At 38.9% G+C, this 22,196-nt stretch overlaps 2 protein-coding genes across 3 annotated transcripts; both read right to left on the bottom strand.

Moving 5' to 3' along the window:
- Positions 1-657: 657 nt before the first annotated feature.
- On the bottom strand, positions 658-10,564 carry ptpdc1b (protein tyrosine phosphatase domain containing 1b). 2 transcript variants are annotated; one of them, XM_073822626.1, is made up of 10 exons: positions 9,543-10,559; positions 8,007-8,041; positions 7,513-7,687; positions 7,165-7,245; positions 6,961-7,079; positions 6,659-6,796; positions 3,514-4,577; positions 1,082-1,264; positions 864-974; positions 658-794 (listed from the first exon to the last, which is right to left on the bottom strand). In XM_073822626.1, the coding sequence occupies exons 2-10, from the start codon at positions 8,014-8,016 to the stop codon at positions 687-689; spliced, it is 1,989 nt and encodes a 662-aa protein (XP_073678727.1). In that variant the 5' UTR covers positions 8,017-8,041; positions 9,543-10,559; the 3' UTR covers positions 658-686. The 2 variants fall into 2 exon arrangements, with proteins under 2 accessions (XP_073678727.1, XP_073678728.1); XM_073822627.1 differs by lacking the exon at positions 658-794 and having other exon boundaries at positions 1,082-1,260; positions 9,543-10,564.
- Positions 10,565-10,955: 391 nt separating this feature from the next.
- adtrp1 (androgen dependent TFPI regulating protein 1) lies at positions 10,956-21,375 on the bottom strand. The gene is made up of 6 exons (XM_073823356.1): positions 21,196-21,375; positions 20,960-21,109; positions 18,042-18,143; positions 17,816-17,931; positions 17,561-17,721; positions 10,956-12,622 (listed from the first exon to the last, which is right to left on the bottom strand). The coding sequence occupies exons 1-6, from the start codon at positions 21,364-21,366 to the stop codon at positions 12,597-12,599; spliced, it is 726 nt and encodes a 241-aa protein (XP_073679457.1). The 5' UTR covers positions 21,367-21,375; the 3' UTR covers positions 10,956-12,596.
- Between the last annotated feature and the right edge of the window lie 821 nt (positions 21,376-22,196).

Genomic DNA, 22,196 nt, shown 5'->3' with positions numbered 1-22,196 from the left:
GAATTGTAGGGCTGTTTACATAAAATATAACTAACGTATAATGTTTGCAATAAAGCTAATCTCAGTTAGCCTTCGCACCTTTATGCTGATACAATGAAGGTGAAGTTTTCATTTCTAGTTGTGTGCAATCTAATTATTTTATTACAAACAACTGTACAAACATGGTACAAAAATCAGAGGTTTCAGTTGCAATGTTTTTCAAGTATTAGCACTATGGCACATAATGTACACTGTATGGTATTTCTTTTACATCAAACAATTTACCATGTAAAACAGGTTTTTTAACTTCTACAAATGGAAAAAATCTGTGGGCTAGATTATATGCTGGATTCTTCATCCGAACCTAGACCAAAGAAACTGCAGCAGCAGATGTGTAGAGCTTGTCTTTGGTGAACAAAGAAGTAAATAAACAAATTCTCTTTGTAGTTATGGTGTTCAGTTATTGTTACCATGTCAGAATTACTGGAATCACAAGATTCCAAAGTGTTCACGTTCTTGTAGACCTCGTAATTACAGCTTGTAGGCTTCTGTGACCGCAGTACCATCTGACCTCAGCAGATTCAAACGCTATGTTTAGCGTGAGTTGATAGTTTTGCCATAGAGATGCACAAATCCTCATTTTGAGTACAACGTCACGTGTTGTCATCTCAAGCCTACGGTAATTTCATCAGGGCATGAATGCAGCTTTAGACCTCAAGCTCATTCAAAGCAGTTGACCTCAAGTCATGCAGAACAAGCCTCAAGACTCTGTTCATGATTTCATGGATACTCTTCCCACCATCTGTGTTTTTCATCTAAAGAGAGCAGCAAAGTAAATAAAAGTAGTCGTGTAATCATTTCAGAACATCTTATAATGACAGTACCTTTGTGAAAGCGTTTGTCGCTTGCTCCAGAAAAGCGTTCTCGATTTCCTCAGGTGTTGTTAATAAATGAGCGAAGCAGTCCAGAATGCACATCACTGTTTCTCTTGAAGCCTGAAAATAAGAATTGATTCACATCATGGAGCAAAATTAAAATTTACGCATGGAAAGTCTCTTTTTAGTAATATTGAACCATACAGATCTGATATTTGAAGTCTTACCCTCTCTAGGCAATTGAGGACAGTTTGGGGGTCCTGTTGAGTCTCTTTTAGTGTGCGAACATCATGAGCTGAGATGATTGGCTCTTTGAGCTGCTCCAGCCAGGACCACATGATTCCTGACAGTATAAATGGGTCTTTTTCCAAACACAGTCGCTCCCATGCACCTTGACGATTAAGATCTGCCTGCAGAGAAGATTAAACAAATGTACTAATCTTACGTTAGGAAGGCTTAGGTAATTTTTTATGTGATGAGATTGTTCCCTAGCCAAACCAAACAACAATTTCCATCATGCAGAGCAGCCTGTCTTCAGTAGGCTGACTACATGCTAAAGTCATTGAAAAGACTAGGGTGCAGAGTTGTCAACAGAAGACCACAAAAACCCCTGACCTGATGGTTTAACAACTAAAATAGGCATTATAATGAAACAAAGAAAATGCTGAATTTCACGTCCTTGTCATGGAGAGCAGGTTTGGCTTGTTGTCGGACTCGACCCGAGCATGAAGTAACCCCCTCTTTGGCTTACTGGACTGGTTTTAATGGTGATTAGAGGAGGAGGTGAAAGGACAGAGATGAGGTGCTGATTGGTCAGATGAAATAAACATGTTGCTCCCAAACTTGCACCCTTAGGTTTGAACCTAACTAAGACCTAAGAAGCCTTTCAGCCTCTATAAAATGGAAAAGGAAAGGATGTGATGTTTGGTCAAGTATGGTAACCCATACTTAGAATTTGTGCTCTGCATTTCACCCTTCCAAGTGCGCACACACCCGGAGAACTGGACGGCCATTTTTTTGCTGCTGTGCATGGGGAGCAGTTAGGGGTTCGGTACCTTGCTCAGGGGTCTCACCTCAGTCTTGGTATTTAAGTTGGAAAAAGAGCGCTGGTCATTCAATCTCTACCAAGACTCAAACCCACGTCCTTTGTGTTACAAATCCAACTCTCTAACCAAATATTGGGACTCCCGGAGCGCTATATGTGCTATATGCTGACGTCTACAAGGCTATCAACACTGACAATAAGGACACCCTAAACCAGAAATGGGCAACTTTTGGGCTGAAAATGGGAATGTCCTGAAGGACAACTGTCTTGCAGTGTTTAGTTCTGTCCCTAAACACATCTGCCTGTTATATTCAAGCACTCCATAGCTGCCTGGTTGGATTTTTTGGGTGTGTTTGATTAGGGGCAGTTGTGGACTAATTGTTAGAGAGTTGGACTTGTAACCAAAAGGTTGCAGGTTCAAGTCTCAGTACTGACAGAAGTTGTAGGTGGGAGGAGTGAATGATCAGTGCCTACCCTAAATACCCATGACTTAGGCCAGGAATGGTGAACTTTGGTCCTGGAGAGTCACAGCCCTGCACAGTTCAGCTCCAACCCTAATAAAAACTCACCTGCCTGTAGCTTTCTAGTAACCTTTCAGACCTTGATTCGCTTGTGTTTGATTAGGGTTGAAGCAAAACTCTGCAGGGCCGAAGCTCTCCAGGATCGACGTTCGCCACCCCTGACTTAGGCTGATAATACATGGGGCAACTTTTTGAGCAATGTTGCCATCAACGGGGCAACCAGATGAGAGACAGGGCCCATGACTGATCTAAGGTATTCAGATTGTATCATCAGCCTAAGGTACCCTTGGTTCCCTTATTAATCCCCAAGGCTGCCCACTGCTCCAGGTGTGTATGCACTTGGATGGATGAAATGCAAAGCACAAATTCAGAGTATGGTGGCCACCTTTCCTTCCTTACCTAAAATAGACTGCAGTCTTATTTGAGATTGTGCACCAAAACCTAGATTCAGGTCACAAAGACCACAAAAAGACAACTGTCCTGCATTGTTTAGTTATATCTCAAATCAAACACACCTGCCTGTCTGGGTGGATTTTTCGCAGTGTGTTTGATTAGGGGCAGTTGTGGCCTAATAGTTGGAGAGTTGGTCTTGTAACCCAAACGTTGCAGGTTTGAGTCTCAGTACTGGCAGGAGTTGTTGGTGGGAAGGGTGAATGAACAGTGCTTTCCCTCAATACCCATGACTTAGGCTGATGATACAAGGGGCAACTTTTTGAGCAATGTGCCGTCAACAGGGCTACCAGATGAGACAGAAGGCCCACAACCGATCTAGTATCGCGATTACTTGTCAATGGGAAGTGTGTCCAAGCAACACTGCACAAAAAGTCGCCCTGTGTATCATCAGCCTTAGGTTCCCCCTGGTGCACTTAACCCCCAATTGCTCTCCATGGCTGTCCACTGCTCCAGGTGTTCAGAAGTTATTCTGGATGTGATAAATGCAGAGCACAAATTCCAAGTATGGGTTACCATACTTGACTCCATGTCCTGTCACTCTTCAGGACTAAAGTAATCCCTGCAGGACTGCGGCCCTCTATGACATGAGTTGCTAATCCCTGCCTTTAATGCTTCTTAGTAAATCAGTATGTGCATCTACCTGCCAAGAAGACACCTTCTGAATTTGCTCCTTCTCTCCATCCTTCTTGAGGTCTACTGCAAGGGACTGAGCCACCAGGAGGTGACGCGACTCTAGAGACAACTCGGACTGGACAGTGATGAAGGGCACCTCTGAATGCTCTTTTTCATCATGTTGAGTCTCGTCAGGCTTAGAACTTTGCTTGCAGTCATTCCTCCAGTAGGACAGTATTTTGGCGATGCTTGTGGTGTTTTTCTCATCTGAAACGACTAGAGATTGGCTTCGCTGCAGGAAAGACTGCCTCCTGCTTTTGAGCAGTGGAGATCCTTCAGTCTGGTCCATAAGTGTTTTCAGCTCCCATATATTACTGGTTGAGCTGTAGATGGGACTGCCCTTACAAGCCCCCAGAGAAGGAGTGACATGGTTCTGGGAAACACAGCGGGAAACACAGTTGAAAGCTCCCAGCTGATTGTCGATGGTAGCTGAGTGGATGCTCGCTAATACGCCGAGAGGGTTATCCGCAAGGTTTAAAGATGCTGCTAACCTTTGGAGGTCAGATTCGCTGTAGCTAAGGCTCTTACGGACATAGTAAAGAGGTTGTGTGTTGTCCCTATTGGCTCTGGGTAGACCTGGAAGACGCGGCCTGATCATAGTCATTCCATTTGCCATAATCTCTCTGTTTAACTGAAATATAGAACTTTCATGAAAAGATTTCTCTGATACAGGTGGGGCGTCAGGAACATCGACAATGTCCTCCTCGATAACCTGTCGGTTCTCTGCGATGTCCAGTAGGAGTCTGCAGATGATAGGGACAAGTTTTGGCACGTATCTGAGCTTCCGAGCCTCGTATCCGTGCAGTATATTTTTTTGGCGGATCAAATATTGTGAAAGAGTAACAGACGGCATTCTAGGCTCAGCGTTAGAAAACACGTTCCTTAGCGGAACCAAGAACTGTGCAAATTGCCTGACGCACTGGAGCTGTCCTCTTGTCTGGATAGAGTTTGGTCTTTTGCTTCGAACTAACAGGATTGCTTGATCTGCTGTCATTTGTGTGGTGAATAATAAGAAACAGGCCAGCAATACACCTATGACAACAACACACAGAAAGAGTTAGTATGCAGTTAACATACATTTATGTACCAATATTTAAGTGTAGGTTACTACAGAATTGAGTCAGGGAGAGACAGGCATCAGGAAAGTTTTCCTGTAACTTGAACAGTAGAGTATGTGTTTGTTGTTTGATTCCCACAGAATGTATAAATTGTTCAAATGCACAGTGTTTTAATGCAATAAAAGCATCTGCTAAATTCATACAGTATGTCACAAAAGTGAGTACTCCCCTCACATTACAGCAACCATTTTAGTATATCTTATCAAGGAAAGATACCATAGAAATTAAACTTGGATATATTTTAGAATAGTCAATGTGCAGCTTGTATAGCAGTAGAGATTTTTGTCCCCTGAAAATGATTCAACATACACTGACAACAAAAGTGTGTACACCCTAAATTAACTTGTAAATATATTGTGTTAGTACCATTGTTATCTGGCACTGTCTAAGGGTGTTTTCACACCTGCCTCATTTAGTTTGGTTGAATCGTACAGTGTGTTGAATCGCTTCTCCACCTTATGCTTGAGGATGCCCCACCAGTGCTTAATAGGGTTCAGGTCTGGAGACATACTTGGCCACCACATCATTTTCAGCTTTCTCAGCAAAGCAGATGTCATCTTGGTGGTGTGTTTGGGGTCGTTATCATGTTGGAAAACTGCCGTTCAGCCTAGTTTCTGGAGGGAAGGCATCATGTTCTGCTTCAGAATGTACAGTACATAATGGAATCCATGCTTCCTTCAATAAATTACAGTTCCCCATTACCAGAAGCACTCATGCAGCCCCAGACCATGATGCTACCACCAGCATGCTGGACTGTGGGCAAGACACAATTTTCTTGGTACTCCTCACCAGGGCATCGCCACACATGCTGGACACCATCTGAGCCAAACAAGTGTATCTTATAGTCTCATCAGACCACAGGACATGGTTCCAGTAATTCATGCTCTTGGTTGTCTTCAGCAAACTGTTTTCAGGCTTTCTTGTGAACCAGCTTCAGAAGAGGCTTCCTTCTGGGACAATGCCTTTGCAAACCAACTTGTTGCAGTGTGCACCGTATGGTCTGAGCACTGACAAGCTGACCTTCTACTTCTGCAACATATAAAGCAATGCTGGCAGCACTCATGCATCTGTTTTTTGAAGCCAGGTTCTGCACCTGATGCACAGAACGAGTGCTCAACTTACGAATGGAACCCATCTTGGAAAATCTCTGTATGACTCTGACCACTGTAGTGTAACTCTGACCACTGTAGTGTAACTCGGTTTCAGGGTGTTACTGAACCTCTAATAGTCTTGGCCATCTTTGTGGAGAGCAACAATACTAATTCTCAAATCCTCAGAGAGTTGTTTGCCATGAGATGCCATGTTGAACATCCAGTGGTCAGTATGAGAGAATTGTACTTAAAGCACCTAATTTTAACTGCTCTAATACAAGATACACAAGTTTGTATGGTCCTGTCAAGCAGACAAAAACATAAACATGATGAATAGGACATGTGGCTTTGCATGGTTAAGCAACATACTGCTGCTATCACTTAGGGTGTACTCACTTTTGTTGCCGGCTATTTTGACAATAATGGCTGTATGTTGAGTTATTTTCAGAGGACAGTAAATCTATACTGCTATACAAGCTGCACATTGACTACTCTAAAATATATGCAAGTTTCATTTCTATAGCATTGCCCCTTGAGAATATATACTCGAATGGTTGCTGAAATGTGAGGGGTGTACTCACTTCGGTGAGATACTGTATATAAAGGAAAGGACTTGATGCTGGGACTTGAACTTAATTCACCTGGAGTGCTGTCCATAAGGCTACGGCTTCAGGGCTTAAACACTGGCATCTAGTTTTTAGAAGTTCACTGCATGATACTGCTTATGCAGACACTTTTATCTATAGCTACTTAGGGCAGCATTATTACCCAGACAATCCGTCTAGAGTAACATGAGGTTAAGTGTCTTGCTCGAGGCCACAATAATAGCTTATGGCTGCAACCTATCAATCAGGGATGTTTATTAAATGCTATACACATTGTAACATATAAAACAGATCTGTACCTGTTCTGCCGAGTCCCGCATGACAGTGAACAGCCATCTTGCCTTCTTGGATGGCAAAAGACATGACTTTCACCATATCCAAAATGGATGTGAGAGAAGCCACACCATAGTCATTCCATCTAAAGTTGTAGAAATATACTAAAATAGAGCAACAAGAGTACCTTTACAACCTGAAAACATAAGAACAACCACAGCTACTGTTTTTACATAATGTGTCAAGAAGATTCTTTACAATTTAAACCTCTTTATGTCACTTAACACAAGAAAAACATTGAACGTTTGGCAAGACAAGTGTCACTCACTGCCAGCCTCCATGAATGTCTCCGGTCGGTAAGTAAAGCCACTCTCGGGATCCAGCGGGTTTCCACAGCTGGCATGTTCACCAGGGCATTGGAGGTTAATAACTGTCTTCAAACTACATCTTAACACGATGAAACATCAAATTATAAGAGTGTACCAAACGCATACTCCAGAACCAGTTTTCTCTTTACAATTATCAGTTTTACCTCAAAAACTGGTCTATTACGTCAAATTTGTCAATGATTTCGGTGGAAGGGCGGGCCATGGCCAGCAGATTGTCAGTGATCCTAAAAAGAAAGAGAAGATAAATAAGCCATTCATACATGCGGTTAATGCATACAATCTTAAAGATGACATTTTAAGGATGTAAAATCTAATTAAAGCATGCCTTTGATGACTTTCTGAAGAGAAAATGCACAAACATGATATTTTGATGTACTGGGAGAACACAACGTACAAAGAAGCTCTGGTTCACAAGACTGCCAAAGGCTTAACCTTAATTGGTAAAGGCCATGTTTAAATAAACAAAACAGGTGTAAGGTCACACAGTGTACCAAGATGAGTAGATTCCTCTGATGGCCTGATCGTCCTCACTCCAGTGTGAAGGATCCTCATATTTGCAGGCCTGCCCACCACATCCCATGGAGCACTGCATGTGCTCGGGGATCATATAACACAGCACCTCTCGAACCATTGTGTATTTCGGTCTGGGAACCCTGGAACCCGTCACTTTGAAAATCAAACAGACATGATCTATTTAGAAACCCGGGAGAGTCAGATCAGTTTCAAACTCGTGTTTAAAACAGTCTGAAATGATTTCCTTTAAAAATCTTCTCAAGTGAGCAAAAACTTAAGTTGTGCAATATAGATGTCATGTAGACAGGAAATCCTTCTTGCTCTTAATTATGTTAGGAACTCAAAATGTCTTTAAAATGTAAAAGGCAAGAGGATAAAGTCAAACATAGGGTAACCTCGTTCTGATGATTATTACTTGACTATGTACAACAATATTTTCACTAGGTGACTGTAATTTGTTGCCATTCCTTACCAAAGTCCATGATACTCCTTCCTCCATGGCAATACCTGTTTGGGCACAGGATGAATGAAGTTCAACCTACAGATAAGATTCACTTGTCGCTTATGTTCACCAATTAGAACTGCATTTATTTGATAAGGAATACAGTAAAAACTAGGCTGAATCACACAATGCTTCAAAAATCATAATTTGCTGATTTAATTTCTTCTTATCCATGTTTTCAAAAACAGTGTGCTGCTTAATTTCTTTGAGCACAAGTTTACTTTCTCTGCCGTTCTCATTAATGTAAAAACAATACAGTCAAAAGTTTTTGGACAGTATGATTTTAAATGTTTTTTTAAGAAGTCTCTTCTGCTCACCAAGCCTGCATTTGTTTGATTTGAAGTACAGCAAAAGCAATAAAAATCTGATATATATTTACTATTTAAAATAACTGTTTTCTATTTGAATATATTTTAATATGTAATTTATTCCTGACTTCAAAGCTGAATTTTTAGCAGAATTACTCCAGTCACATGATCCTTCAGAAATCATTATAATATTCCGATTTGCTGCTCAGAAAACATTTATTATTATTAAGTTGAAAACAGCAGAGTAGAATTTTTCCAGGTTTCTTTGATTGAAGCATTCATCTAAAATAGAAATCTTTTATAACATTATAAATGTCTCTGTCATCACTTTTGTTCAATTTAAAGCATCTTTGCCAAATAAAAGTATCAAGTTAAGTTATTAAGCGTGTAAATGGTATAGTGTATAATGTTACAAAAGCGTTTTATTTCAGATAAATACTGATCATTGGATCTTTCTATTCATCAAAGAATCCTGAAATAAATGTACTCAACCTTTTTAAATATTGATAATAATTAGAAATGTTTTTTGAAGAGCAAATCAGCATGTTATAATGATTTCTGGGGGATCATGTGACACTAAAGACTGGAGTAATGATGCTGAAAAATGTAGCTTTGATCACAGGAATAAATTACATTTTAAAATATTTTCAAATAAAAAGCAGTTATTTAAAATAGTACAAATATTTCACAAAATTACAGCTTTTGATGTAATTTGGATCAAATAAATGCAGGCCTGGTGAGTACAAGAGATTAAAAAACATTAAACATCTTAACGTCCAAAAACCTTTGACTGTTAGTGTATATAAATTGTTAATTAATATAAATATTACCCTTAATTTGTCTTAAATTTTAATTGATTTTAAGAAACATACAATCATTTTTGCTATTAAAAATAACCCCTCAAAAGTTAAACATCTGGATGCAATACAGTAACTACAGTATTGGATAGTAATGTGCTTAACTGTCACAAATCAGGATTCATTCTAAATGCAAAATATGGAGTTTGGTTTTGTTTTTGGTGTGAAATGTGACTCCCATGGAGTTCTAGCAATCCAAAGCTTTTCAAATCAAGGACATAACTTGTCTTTACACAAAATATATTTACATTTGTAATAAATTCACACATTGAATGTACTGACACCCATTAAATAAAGACATCCTCTCTGATTCAGAAGAACGAGTTGTGATTATTACTCACCCAAACCCAGCTAGAGAAAATCAACTTTCCCTTCGATCCATTGAATCCACAGCCGATTTGATAACTTGTCCCTCAACCATACTCTCTTGCTGTAAGAATCAAAAGAAAATGTGACTATATCATTTATTTAGTCTTCCTTTATAAGATGCACAATCTTCTTCAGTGTGCAAAGCTTATGGATCCACCCAGATTGGCTGTACATCCTGCTCATTTTCACACAGCAAGCGTCTGAGTGAAGTGAAGCTAGAGCTAATACTGCTGTTCGGTGCTCACATCAAGCCAAAGAGTGAATAAAGCAGCTATTTCAGACTCCAAAGATTTACCAACTAATCCACTTACTCCTGAAATAGACCACTTCCCTGACCACTGACCTCAAGAGATACACAGCATTATCGTTTCTAGCTGCGTTCTAGTTGTTTGAGAAATTCTTATTGTATTATTATTTCCCCAGTTTATTCCAGAAACCAAAACCGGTTCGTTTTTTAATTTTCTTTAAATTTCGATTGACTTTCAGCCAAAGCATAACAGAAATGTTCCCATTCACAAAATTGGACTACATATGCAGCAATCCCAACAAATTGTAACTTTTTTTTTGTTATGGCTTTTAGTTCAACCCATCAAAAAGGACATCTTCAGCTCGTTCTGAAGCCAGTAACTGAAAATGACAATGAGGTGAGGTTCTCGAAGCTTTGCAAACTGATGGACTTACAGCAAATCTGATTAAAGGAGAGTCTCCTAAGTAGGAAGTTAACAGCTGACGCACTGCTCCTCCTTTACTCCATCAGCATCAGATGCATCGAGTCAATCTGATGCTCATTTAGATGATAGCATGCTTTAAAAATAAAGGTGCTTTAAAAGGTTTTTCACAGCGATGCCATAGAAGAACCATTTTTGGTTCCACAAAGAGCTCTTTCTTACCTTTTTTATAATCTAAAGAACCTTCTTTCACCACAAAACAAAGGTTCTTCAGATGTTAAAGATTCTTTATGGAACCATTTAGACTAGGGATGCACCGATACCAATCGGTCGATAAAGCTTGCGCGTTTTGTCAGTAAAGCCGGTTCTGTGATCAGCGGTAAATGCCATCAGGTGCGTGATTTCACGTTGAGCCGTATATACTACACACAGCCGTTGTTTACCGACGAGCTGCGCATAGCAATGTTCATTATCAGTGTGAATGTGCGCAGCTCGTCTGTAAACAACGGCTGTGTGTAGTATATACGGCTCAACGTGAAATCACGCACCTGATGGCATTTACCGCTGATTACAGAACCGGCTTTACTGACAAAACGCGCAAGTTATCGACCGATACATATCGTGCATCCCTAATTTAGACACAAAAAGTTCTTCTATGGCATCGTGAAGCACCTTTGTTTTTAAAAGTGCATCCAAAGACAAAAGACAACAAGCCACTTTAAATGACTAAAAGAACATCTGAGGTTTTATTGACATTAATAATCATTACATTGTGCAAACCAATAACGGTAACGCTCATTGGCCCTCTTATTAAGTGTCACTGATGACATTTTAAGTGCATCACATAATTTCCACAAGTGCTATAATGTAACATATCAGTGCATGAATCACATTGGACTCATAGCAAACGGATTTGTCCACCTAAACAGCTGTCTGTTTTACACACATTAACATAAAGAGGAAACACACCATTATGTCAAAGTAGTTGTTGACAATATAATTAGTAAACATTTCAGTTTTGATGAAATAAAAATGATGCAATTGAAAAAACGAATACAGAGCCTGTTCTCTGGATGTGAATTATATGTGTTACAGTGAGGTCGCAGATTACTAGGGTTTACTTGTTACCAATAAAGTCCATCATGAAACTCTCGGCAAAGCCGGAGAATCACATTAAGGGCTTCACTGGTGAGATTACCTGAGTTCACACAGGTTGAAGTGTGTCATTGAGAAAGCCCTCAACACCGTCGTGTGACACATTTACACAGACTGACACTAACCTTCATAAACTACATAGGAATTCTCTTATTTATATACATACACTGTAAAAAGTTTTCACCCGTTTCAACTTAAAAACTTAAGTTTAGCAGCTGCCTTAAAAAGTTAAGTTAAATCAACAAGTCATTTAAACTCACAAGTTAAATCAACTCATTTTTATTGTAGTAACTTACAAACTTAAGGCAGCTGCTGAGCTTAGGTTTTTAAGTTAAATCTAGTGAAAACGTTTTACAGTGTATATATATCTTAAGGGAAGACACTGCAGGCAAAAACAGTTTGTTCATGCACCTGTCAAGTTTGAGATTTTGAGCTTTTGGGTTTTTTCATAAAGTGTTTTTTTCAGACTAGTGGAAAGAAAACAAAAAACACTGTTTCTCTTGTATAGCACTTTATCTATTTGTATCAATAGATTTCAATTTCAATGCTTATCTTTAAAGGACATTTTCTCAAAATTAGCTTTTTCTTTCTACATCTCCACTTCAGTAGCACTTACACTACACTTTACATTTTTATATTTCTGTCTATATTCTGAAGGTTTTTACAGAGGGATTTTTTTATATGTATAATTTGCTTGATTTGATACATTTTATTGCCCAATATTTTTTTTACCCTGTTCACCTGCAGTGTCTTGCCTTAACAGGAAATTGGTCACCAGCTCAGACTTGTAAAGTTTTAAAATAATGATTATGAATCTGAGAAGGGGAAAGTGCTCCGTACTAATTGTCCCTTAATCAATAAACAGCATTCTGGGATATTAGAGTATATGTCTGTAATTTCACAATTAAAAAAATACAGCATTTTACTCTGTAGGTGCAAATGATTTTCATTAGCAACAAAATTAGGTCAAAAGAACAAAAACAAAAAACAAAAACAGAATAAAATATCAGCATGATCAGTGTGTACACATACCGTGTGTACAGTATTAATGCTAGTTTCTTTTTGTAAATATGGCAGGGCGAGTTAAGCCCCTCTTGTATAAAATACAAGCACTGCTACTAAAGCTGTTGCTTTGTGCGCTGTAAAAACTTGTTATTTGGCTGTTTTGAGCTCCACACGGTTAATGTGGATTCCAGTAGACGTCTACTTCTTTTTCTTCTTCTGATTCCCTTAAAAAGAAAAATCATAGTCAGTATGGATCATAATAAGAGATTGTGATTCAAATCTGTGGTTCTGATTTTTTATATTAAGTTATTAAGTTGATAATGGGGCAGCTGTGGCCTAATGGTGTGAGAGTTGGGCTTGTAACCCAAAGGTTGCTGGTTCGATTCCCACACCGGCAGGAATTGAAGGTGGGAATTGTGAATGAACAGCGCTCTTTCCACCTTCAATACCATAACTGAAGTGCCCTTGAGCAAGGCACTGAACCCCCAGTTGCTCCCCGGGCGCTGGAGCAATGGCTGCCCACTGCTCTGGTGTGTGTTCACAGTGTGTGTGTTTGGTCACTCCTGCATTTAACCCATCCTCTCTGCTGTGTGTCTGCACTTGGATGGGTTAAATGCAGAGGGCCAATTTCGAGTATGGGTCACCATACTTGACAATACGTCACTTTCACTAAGTTAGGATATTAAGGATATTAAGTTAATTGAACATTTAGACAAAATATGAAAGGATTTTTTCTCGTCAAGAAAACCTTTTTGATTTAAACATTTTTAAATATTTTGGATGGAAACAAGACAAAAAAAATCTAGGTAAGAATTTTTTTTTTTTTTTGCAGTGTGATTCCATAATTTTTGCCAGGGGTTGTATTTGCTCATATAGTATGATCCAGGTGAATATGAAGCTCATACTCGAGGATTATGGTTAACATCGCAAAATTATTCAATTTGCTGCAGATGCTGGTATTTATTATGGCCAAAAGATCTAAGACGAAATTCTTCAGTCCAGTAAGTGTTTATCTTGAAGTACTTACAATATGTGACCATGGAGCACAAAATCAGTCTTAAGTAGCACTGGTATATTTGTAGCAATAGTTAAAAATACATTTTATGGGGCAAAATAATTTTTCTTTTATGCCAAACATCATTAGGATATTAAATCAAGATAATTTTCGATTCAGATATTTTGTAAATTTCCTACCGCAAATACTTCAAAACGTAATTTCTAATTAGTAATATTATTGCTAAGAACTTCATGAGGACAACTTTAAAGGCAATTTTCTCAATATTTGCACCCTCAGATTGCAGATTTTCAAATAGGTGCTTCTCAGCCAAATATTGTCCCATCCTAACAAACCATACATCAGTGGAAAGCTTTATATGATGTATTTATTTATACATCAGCTTTCAGATGTTTAAATCTCAATTTCAAAATGTACCCTTATGAATGGTTTTGTGGTCCAGGGTTGCATAAAATAAGTTATACTTGTTCTTACTTTATAAAAATCGAGGCCCGTATTCACAAAACATCTTAAGGCTTAAAGTAGCTCATAACTTGCCGATTTAAGAGGAAATCTTGAAAATAATGGGCGTCAGTCTTAAATTTAGGACTCCTAAAATTTTGCTCTAGGAGTATTTCATAAAGAGTTTTAGCACTAAAACTAGCTCCTAAATCTGTGAAACATTCATTTATTTGCAAACATATGTTTTCCCACACAACTTTTTGTGTTTCGGAGGTTATCCCAAGTCCAAATTTTCCTTTGATTATATCCTTGTTTTCATTAACAAGTTGGGCAAGAAGTAACAGCTGTTCTTGCGTCCAGTTTGGTTTTCTTTTACATTTGCATATCTTACTATGAGACATGATTTTCATGAGCCATGGATAAGTGATTTTCAGTCCTCTGGCGCAGACAGGATGACAGCGCGTAAGTGACTACTTAAATTCTGTATTTTAAATAGGCGGTTGTTTTGTTGCTGCTAGATAAACACGTCCTTGTTTTCTATTTATTGGCTTATTCGTTTCTATTTGCATTTTGTTGCTGCTAGAGAGTATTTGTTCGTTTCTGTTTATTTGTTTTCCTGGTGATTTCGTTCTAAATTGTAGTTTTGATTGCACTTTTTCAAATTGAAATACTGAGCCGACGGCATTAGCGGAAGCGTTCAGTTTCCTCGCATGAAGACCAATGAGAGTAAAGACCTGCGACTTTTCCTGCGCGACTTTAACCGAGCAACGAAACCGGCAACGCACTTAACTACTCCTTTCCTTTATTTCACTCTTCTTTCTGTCCTCCTCTATCATGTGTTTCCAATTCATTCCGGTGCTCTCTACACACCGCACTAAAATCACACGCACACGTCAACGCAATATTTCTAACCTGCGTCCTATAGACACCTCTTCCACTGAACCTTTCTCTTTCACGGTTGGACTCTGGAACTGTCAGTCAGCTGTCAACAAAGCTGACTTCATTTCGGCATTTTCTTTGCAATCTGGCCTGAGCATCCTAGGTTTGACTGAGACCTGGATACGTCCAGAAGACTCTGCAACCCCAGCCGCTCTATCTAATAAATTCTCCTTCTCTCACACCCCTCGTCAGACTGGAAGGGGTGGGAGTATGGGACTTAATTCACTGCTTTGTCCCCCTCCACCACCTCCCACCACTTCTATAACAGCTGATGATTTCGCCACTTTCTTTACAGACAAAACTACATCTATCAGTAATAACTTCTCAGCTCCACACATACAAGAACTAAAATTGACCACACTCATGGCTGGAACTCCCCTCTTCTCCTTCTGTCCTTACTCTGAGGCGGAAGTAACCAAACTTCTCCTCTCCAGCCATCCAACGACATGCCCTTTAGATCCTATCCCCTCACACCTTCTCCAAGCAATTTCTCCAACAATTCTACCAGCGATCACACACACATCATCAACACCTCTCTTCTCACAGGCACTTTCCCCAGTACATTTAAGCAGGCCCGGGTAACCCCACTGCTCAAAAAACCTACACTGAACACTTCACTCATTGACAACTACAGACCTCTCTCTCTCCTTCCATTCATAGCAAAAACACTGGAACGAGCTGTTTTTAACCAGCTATCTTTATTTCTCACTCAGAACAATCTACTGGATTCTAACCAGTCAGGGTTCAGGAGTGGCCATTCAACTGAGACTGCGCTACCGTCTGTCACTGAAGCATTGCGGACTGCTAAAGCTGATTCCAAATCATCAGTACTAATTTTGCTAGACCTATCTGCAGCCTTTGACACGGTGAATCACCAGATCCTCCTGTCCACCCTCTCAACGCTGGGCATCACAGGGACTTCACTTCGCTGGTTCAAATCCTACCTCTCTGGAAGGTCTTTCAGAGTGGCCTGGGGAGGGGAGGTATCCAAAACTCATCAACTTGTCACTGGGGTTCCTCAGGGATCAGTTCTTGGACCCCTCCTCTTCTCCATATACACTACATCTCTGGGCCCCATCATACAGGCACATGGCTTCTCCTACCATTGCTATGCTGATGACACACAGCTCTATCTTTCATTCAAACCAGATGATCCATCAGTAGCTGCACGGATCCCAGGCTGCCTGGTGGATATCTCTGCATGGATGAAGGAACACCATCTCCAGCTCAATCTTGCAAAGACTGAGCTCCTTGTCTTTCCTGCCACTCCAACTCTACAGCATGACTTCTCCATCCAGTTAGGTTCATCAACAATTACCCCATCGACTTCAGCCAGAAATCTGGGTGTAATCTTTGACAACCAATTGACTTTTAAAGACCGCATAGCTAATACTGCTCGATCTTGCAGGTTTGCACTGCACAACATCAGAAAGATCAGGCCCTTCCTAACAGAGCATGCTGCACAACTCCTCGTCCAGGCCCTGGTCATTTCCAGGCTGGACTACTGCAATGCTCTTTTAACCGGTCTTCCAGCATGTACAATCAAACCTCTACAAATGATTCAGAATGCAGCAGCACGACTGGTCTTCAATGAGCCCAAAAAGGCCCATGTCACACCTCTCTTTATATCCCTGCACTGGCTACCGGTTACAGCCCGCATCAAATTTAAGACACTGATGCTGACATATAGGACAGCCACCGGCTCTTTACCTGCCTACCTCCATTCACTACTACAGATCTACACTCCCTCCAGAATTCTGAGATCCTCTAGTGAAAGACGCCTCATTGTACCACCACAGAGAGGCATGAAATCACTTTCCAGAACATTTTTGTTCAACGTTCCTGCCTGGTGGAATGATCTTCCCACCCCTCTCCGGAATGCAGACTCCTTTTTTTTCGACACTATTTGACTCAATAATATATATATATATATCTGGAGGAACATCTGCAGCAGCAGCAAAGGCATGATGATTGTGTGCTGGAGGAAAAACACCAATGAATCATGCTTAAACCAGTCCTGAACCAACTTTGTTCTACTCTCTTTCTTGATCTTCCCTTTCTAGCCTCTACTCATCTAACAACGCCTAATATATGGTATTTTTGAGCACTTCCTATGTTGATCTGCCTCCTTAGGATGAATCACTTGTTGTATTCCCAATTTGTAAGTCGCTTTGGATAAAAGTGTCTGCTAAATTAATACATGTAAAATGTAAATGTAATGATTATTCTACTCTGTTAATAAAAAGGCTGTTCATATGCATATCAGCTAATATGTGTATGTAAAGCACACATGTAAAAGGCTGACAATCAGCTGAACATATATTTTTAATTAGTGACACTTAGCCTGGATTTTAAAAGCTTCATTTAAATATGGCAACATAATATCTGATTCTACAATATTTCTATGAACAAATCTCTGACAGAGACCCCTCCCCTATCAGCCAATCACAGTGTGCATAGTTAATAAGTATGCTGACATCATCCATAGCAATGAGGTCAACCCCGCCCCTTACTCTCAGCTTAAGACTTCTCTCTAACCTCTAGAGTTAGAACCTCTGAGAATAGGTTTCAAGAAAAAACTCTTAGCTAAACTTTTTCTGCCATTTAGGAGTACTCCTTGTGCCAAGATAAAATGTTTTGTGAATACGGACCCAGTACTAAAAGGCCTTTTACTCAAATGACAGAAGATAATGTAGAGGCCTTAGAACTATAAGTAGAGTTAAATCTCATAGCTTTTTGTAAGTGCATTTGGTCAGTTTGCCCTCACCTGTGCTGCTCCACATCATGAGGCTGAGCTTCTCTCCTAACAGGTAAAGAGGAGCCATGGTGAGCGACGCGCCACCAAGGAAAATACACAATCCCACGGGACTCAAGTGAGCCATGATGGGATACACCCAAATCCCTGACGCATGGTGCACCCACAACACCCTAATGAGAGACAGACGCATTAAAAAAGACATAGAACATTGAAAAACAAGAACTTTAAATAGATGTGTGATGGATGCAAGTAGAACACGATTACCACGACAGATACAATGCAGCAAATAAGGCCAGACTGAAAATCCCTTTTGTCCGACTGGGATATTTGTGATTCTGGAGGAACATCTGCAGCAGCAGCAAAGGCATGATGATTGTGTGCTGGAGGAAAAACACCAATGAATCATGCTTAAACCAGTCCTGAACCAATGCATATCCTGCATCAGAGCTGTTATTATTATTATTAGTAATGAATAAAACTGTGGTCTCACCATCGCATGATTCAGCCAGATGGGAATGATCTCGTCTAACATTTTGGGATACACCAGCTCTCTGTTGTAAGTGTAGAGAGTCCAGAAAGAAACAAACACAAACTGCAAGCAAGAAGATCGAGATCAGAAAGATCAATACATTTAAAGGTCACACTAGCAGTCCACCAATAAAAAAAATGTTTATTTATTTCTAAACAACCATTGGCTGTAAATTGTCCAATATAAATAATACACAGAATTATTGAAACGGAAACTATTAAATTATTCACTTTTTTTTTTTAAATGCACTGTTAAACAGGCAAAATTAATAGGTAACTATACATTGTTAGATAACTAAATGTTTCAAGTTTCTTGTTGCTTAATGTGCTATACTTCATACTATACTAAAATATTTTCTAAATCTTCTATTGTTTTTAAGGTAAAACAATTATAAGAACTCATGTTCATTGATACAAAGCTTATACTATGCATAAAACACTGGTTTAAAAATGTATGCATTCAGGACTGTTGAAACTTGAAATGGTAACCAATTACAGCATAAAAAACACAACAAATTTGTACCTAAAAACTCAAAAAAATTATGGCCATGTTTTTTGTCAGTCAATCAAATATTACAGACACACTTTCACAAACTATAAAAATTCTATAAAAATTACTGTAAAAACTAATACTTTTTAGTAGGGCTGTAACGATAGGCGATATGAAACCGAAATCGTGACACTCAGATCCACGATCCTGTGTCACGGTGTGATAAGGGAGAATCGCGACACACCCCGTGACTACCTTTCCAATCATGTGACGCCTGCCTGCAAAAGTTGAGCTAGTTGAAAAAGAACGTGAGGAAACATGGCAACCAACCCAGAGATCGCGGACCCTCCCTCCTCATTTAAGTCAGCAGTATGGCAACATTTCGGAGCTGTATGATACATAAAATACGGAGAAAGGCTATTAATAAAGAAAAAAAAAATCCAGAAAATGCGTGTAGTATAGCCTGCGCAGTAAAAATACAATTATGTGTAAAATGTCATACTACTATGACCTTGTTGACCTTGTTGTTTGCAATACGTATACCCCGAGACCGCGTCGCGAACACCAGCTCGACCGCCAAACGCTTTCACTATGAAAGAAAGCGGCAGCTGCGCAGTGATTCCACCGCTTGACGCGTCCCATGTGAAAGGGCTTTTAAACGGTCTTCAGACAGAGCGTGAACACAAACACGGGACCTTTTGAGAGCAGTATCAGCGTGTACCGGATTGAGTCCAAAGTGCAAATACCCGTGCCTATCACCCGCACTGCACCTGACAGATAAATATTATTCCACCGTTACGTCAGTTATAGCGGTTCACCCGTCGGGTAGGACTCTGTTTCGCACACACATAGAATCTTGCATCGCTAGCAGGTTTAAAGAATTTGACATCTTGACAATTTTATCACTATCATGTTAAATATAAAAAAAAAAATCAGTGACAGACAGAGCTATTCAGTTGTTAATTTTAATACAGAAGGTTTTTATTAAACCTTAAAATGTGACCTTGTATGTAAAACTAAGAAAGCTATTGATTTTTTTTTTTTTTTTAATAAATCTGTTGTTTGATTTTCAGTTTCATGTTTTAATTTTTGTTCATATATCGTGATACGTATCGTATCGTGAACCCAATATCGGGATACGTACTGTATCGTGACCTAGGCATATCGTTACACCCCTACTTTTTAGCAATTTACTTTAATATTAACAATATGTATTTGGTCTATCCAAAAATACAGCAACATCATTTGGACCATTATTTAACATTATTGAATAAATCAGTCAAAAATAATAATAATTTGCTTAAAGAAATAGAAAACATAAATGTGAAATGTTAATCAATGACCCTGCACCAAAAAACCAGTCATAAGGGTACATTTTGGAACCATTGACGCATGGTTTGTTAGGATTGAACAAAGTTTGTTTGAACTATTTGAAAATCTGGAATCTAAGTGTGCAAAAAAAATCAAAATACCCTCTTAAAAATAAAGGTGCGTAAAAGGTTGTTCACAGCGATGCCATAGAAAAACCATTTTTGGTTCCACAAAGAACCATTTAGAACAAATCTCTTTCTTACCTTTTTATAATCTAAAGAACCTTCTTTTGCCACAAAGAATCTTTTTGTGAAACAGAAAGGTTCTTCAGATGTTAAAGATTCTTTATGGAACCATTTAGACAGAAAATGTTTTTTTATGGCATTGTGAAGCACCTTTATTTTTAAGAGTGTATTGAGAAAATCGCCTTTAAAGTTGTCCAAATGAAGTTCTTAGCCATGCATATTACTAAACAAAATTTTAATTTTGACATATTTACAGTGGACAACTTACAAAATATCTTCATGGAACATGATCTTAATATCCTAATTATTTCTGGCATTAAAGAAAAATCATTTTGACCCAAACAATGTATATTGTAATTTATACCCGTGCTACTTAAGTTTTGTGGTCCAGGGTCACAAATGACAAACAGTTACAGTATGATTTTATACAACATTAAATATAGCACTGAAGTCATGATACTTTAACTTTTTTTTGTTTGTTTGCCAGATTGAAGCCTGACAGGCCTAGATCTTATTCACTTTAACTACTTAAAAAATGGCCAGGTATTCTTTAAAAAAAAAAAAAAAAAAAAAAAGTCATGTTTTCTATGAAAGAACCATCATTTGAAACAACATGAGAGTGCAAGTATGGCAGACTTTTAATTGTAGGTGAAGGGGTGAACTACAAGACTGTAAGTGTCAGTCAAGGTTATACTAAGTAAATATTTGTGTTACTACTAAGTTTTTTGCGCTCATACAGTACGGTTTATTAAATAAATGACACCGACATTTTTAAATTAATCTCTTAAACTATTTCCTACATTAGTTTGCACAGCTCAGTAAAGAGTTACTCACAGTCCCGACAGGAAACGCCAGAGCACTGAAGTAAAAGTCTCTGGCTTTAGTGAGGAGCAGAGGAGTCCCGCTGCGGCTCTGTTTGACAGAAACAACACTGTGGACCACATCCACCAGCACACACAGTCCGAAAAACACCACATGCAGTACCTGGAGAAGCAAAGGTGACACAAACACTGGGTTAGTCGCGGGTTATCGTGACTGACATTGATAACATTAGTCAGAACCGCTCTTACCAGATTAATGAACGTCAGGTATTTCCAGCGTCCTCCGTATGACCGCACACCCGGATGTCTGTCCGAGGTTTGCAGGGTACAGTTGCTCCAGATAGTGAAAAAATACCAGCTAAAAATAAGCAGGTGAACCAGCAGGTTCATCTTTGGTCCTAGTCTCGTGGCGGCAGCCATGGTTTACCGGCTCTGATGTCACCGGAAAGACCATTTCAACATAATAAGAGTTTTCACAAAAGGAACATTTCTTCAAGAGGAAAGTCCTACTGGAGGTCCTTTGTTGATGATATAGACTGGAAAAGATCCTCGCTTTTACCTAGGAAATGTTGTATTTCTAATAAGGCAAAGGAAACAATCTTACATGAAATATATCCTGTTAATTCTAATGTTTCTACATATTTGGACATTGGCAACTCGTGTTCTTTTTGCAAACAAGCAGAGGAGACTTTAGTACTGACCTAGGTTCTCTGCCAATGTTGTACACTCCTTTAGTTTAAAAGATATTATTTTTTATTATAATAATTATAAAAATAATCCCCTGGAACATATAAACTTTCTTTTTTGTATTTTATATGGTACATTTTTCATTCACAAACAAAAATTTGCAAACAGTTCCCCAACGTATCCCCTTTTTAAAATTGAACTAAAATCACTTAAAAAATCTCTTAGTCTTATAAAGAATAAAAAAAAAAAAACTAAGATTCCTGAAATATTATCCAGAGGTATTTAACCCTTGTGCGTTCAAAAATAAAGTTACACATAGGTGCAAAATGGACAAAAATGTCCATGTCCAAAAACTGCCATAAAATATGATTTATTAATTTTTCCACTTTCACTGGTGTCATTTTTTAACCAGCATCTGTTCTATCCATAGATACCAAACATTCATTAATTTTCTGAATTTTAACCCTTTAAATGCTGGTTTGAAAAAACTAAAAATAGTCGTTAATTTCCATTTACTAAATGCTAAGCAGAATTTTTTTTCTTTGCTTATTAGCTTCTTGGGT

This window comes from Garra rufa, chromosome 18 (assembly GCF_049309525.1).
Source record: "Garra rufa chromosome 18, GarRuf1.0, whole genome shotgun sequence".
Lineage (NCBI taxonomy): Eukaryota > Metazoa > Chordata > Actinopteri > Cypriniformes > Cyprinidae > Garra > Garra rufa.
This window is presented reverse-complemented; position numbering and strand designations above follow the sequence as displayed.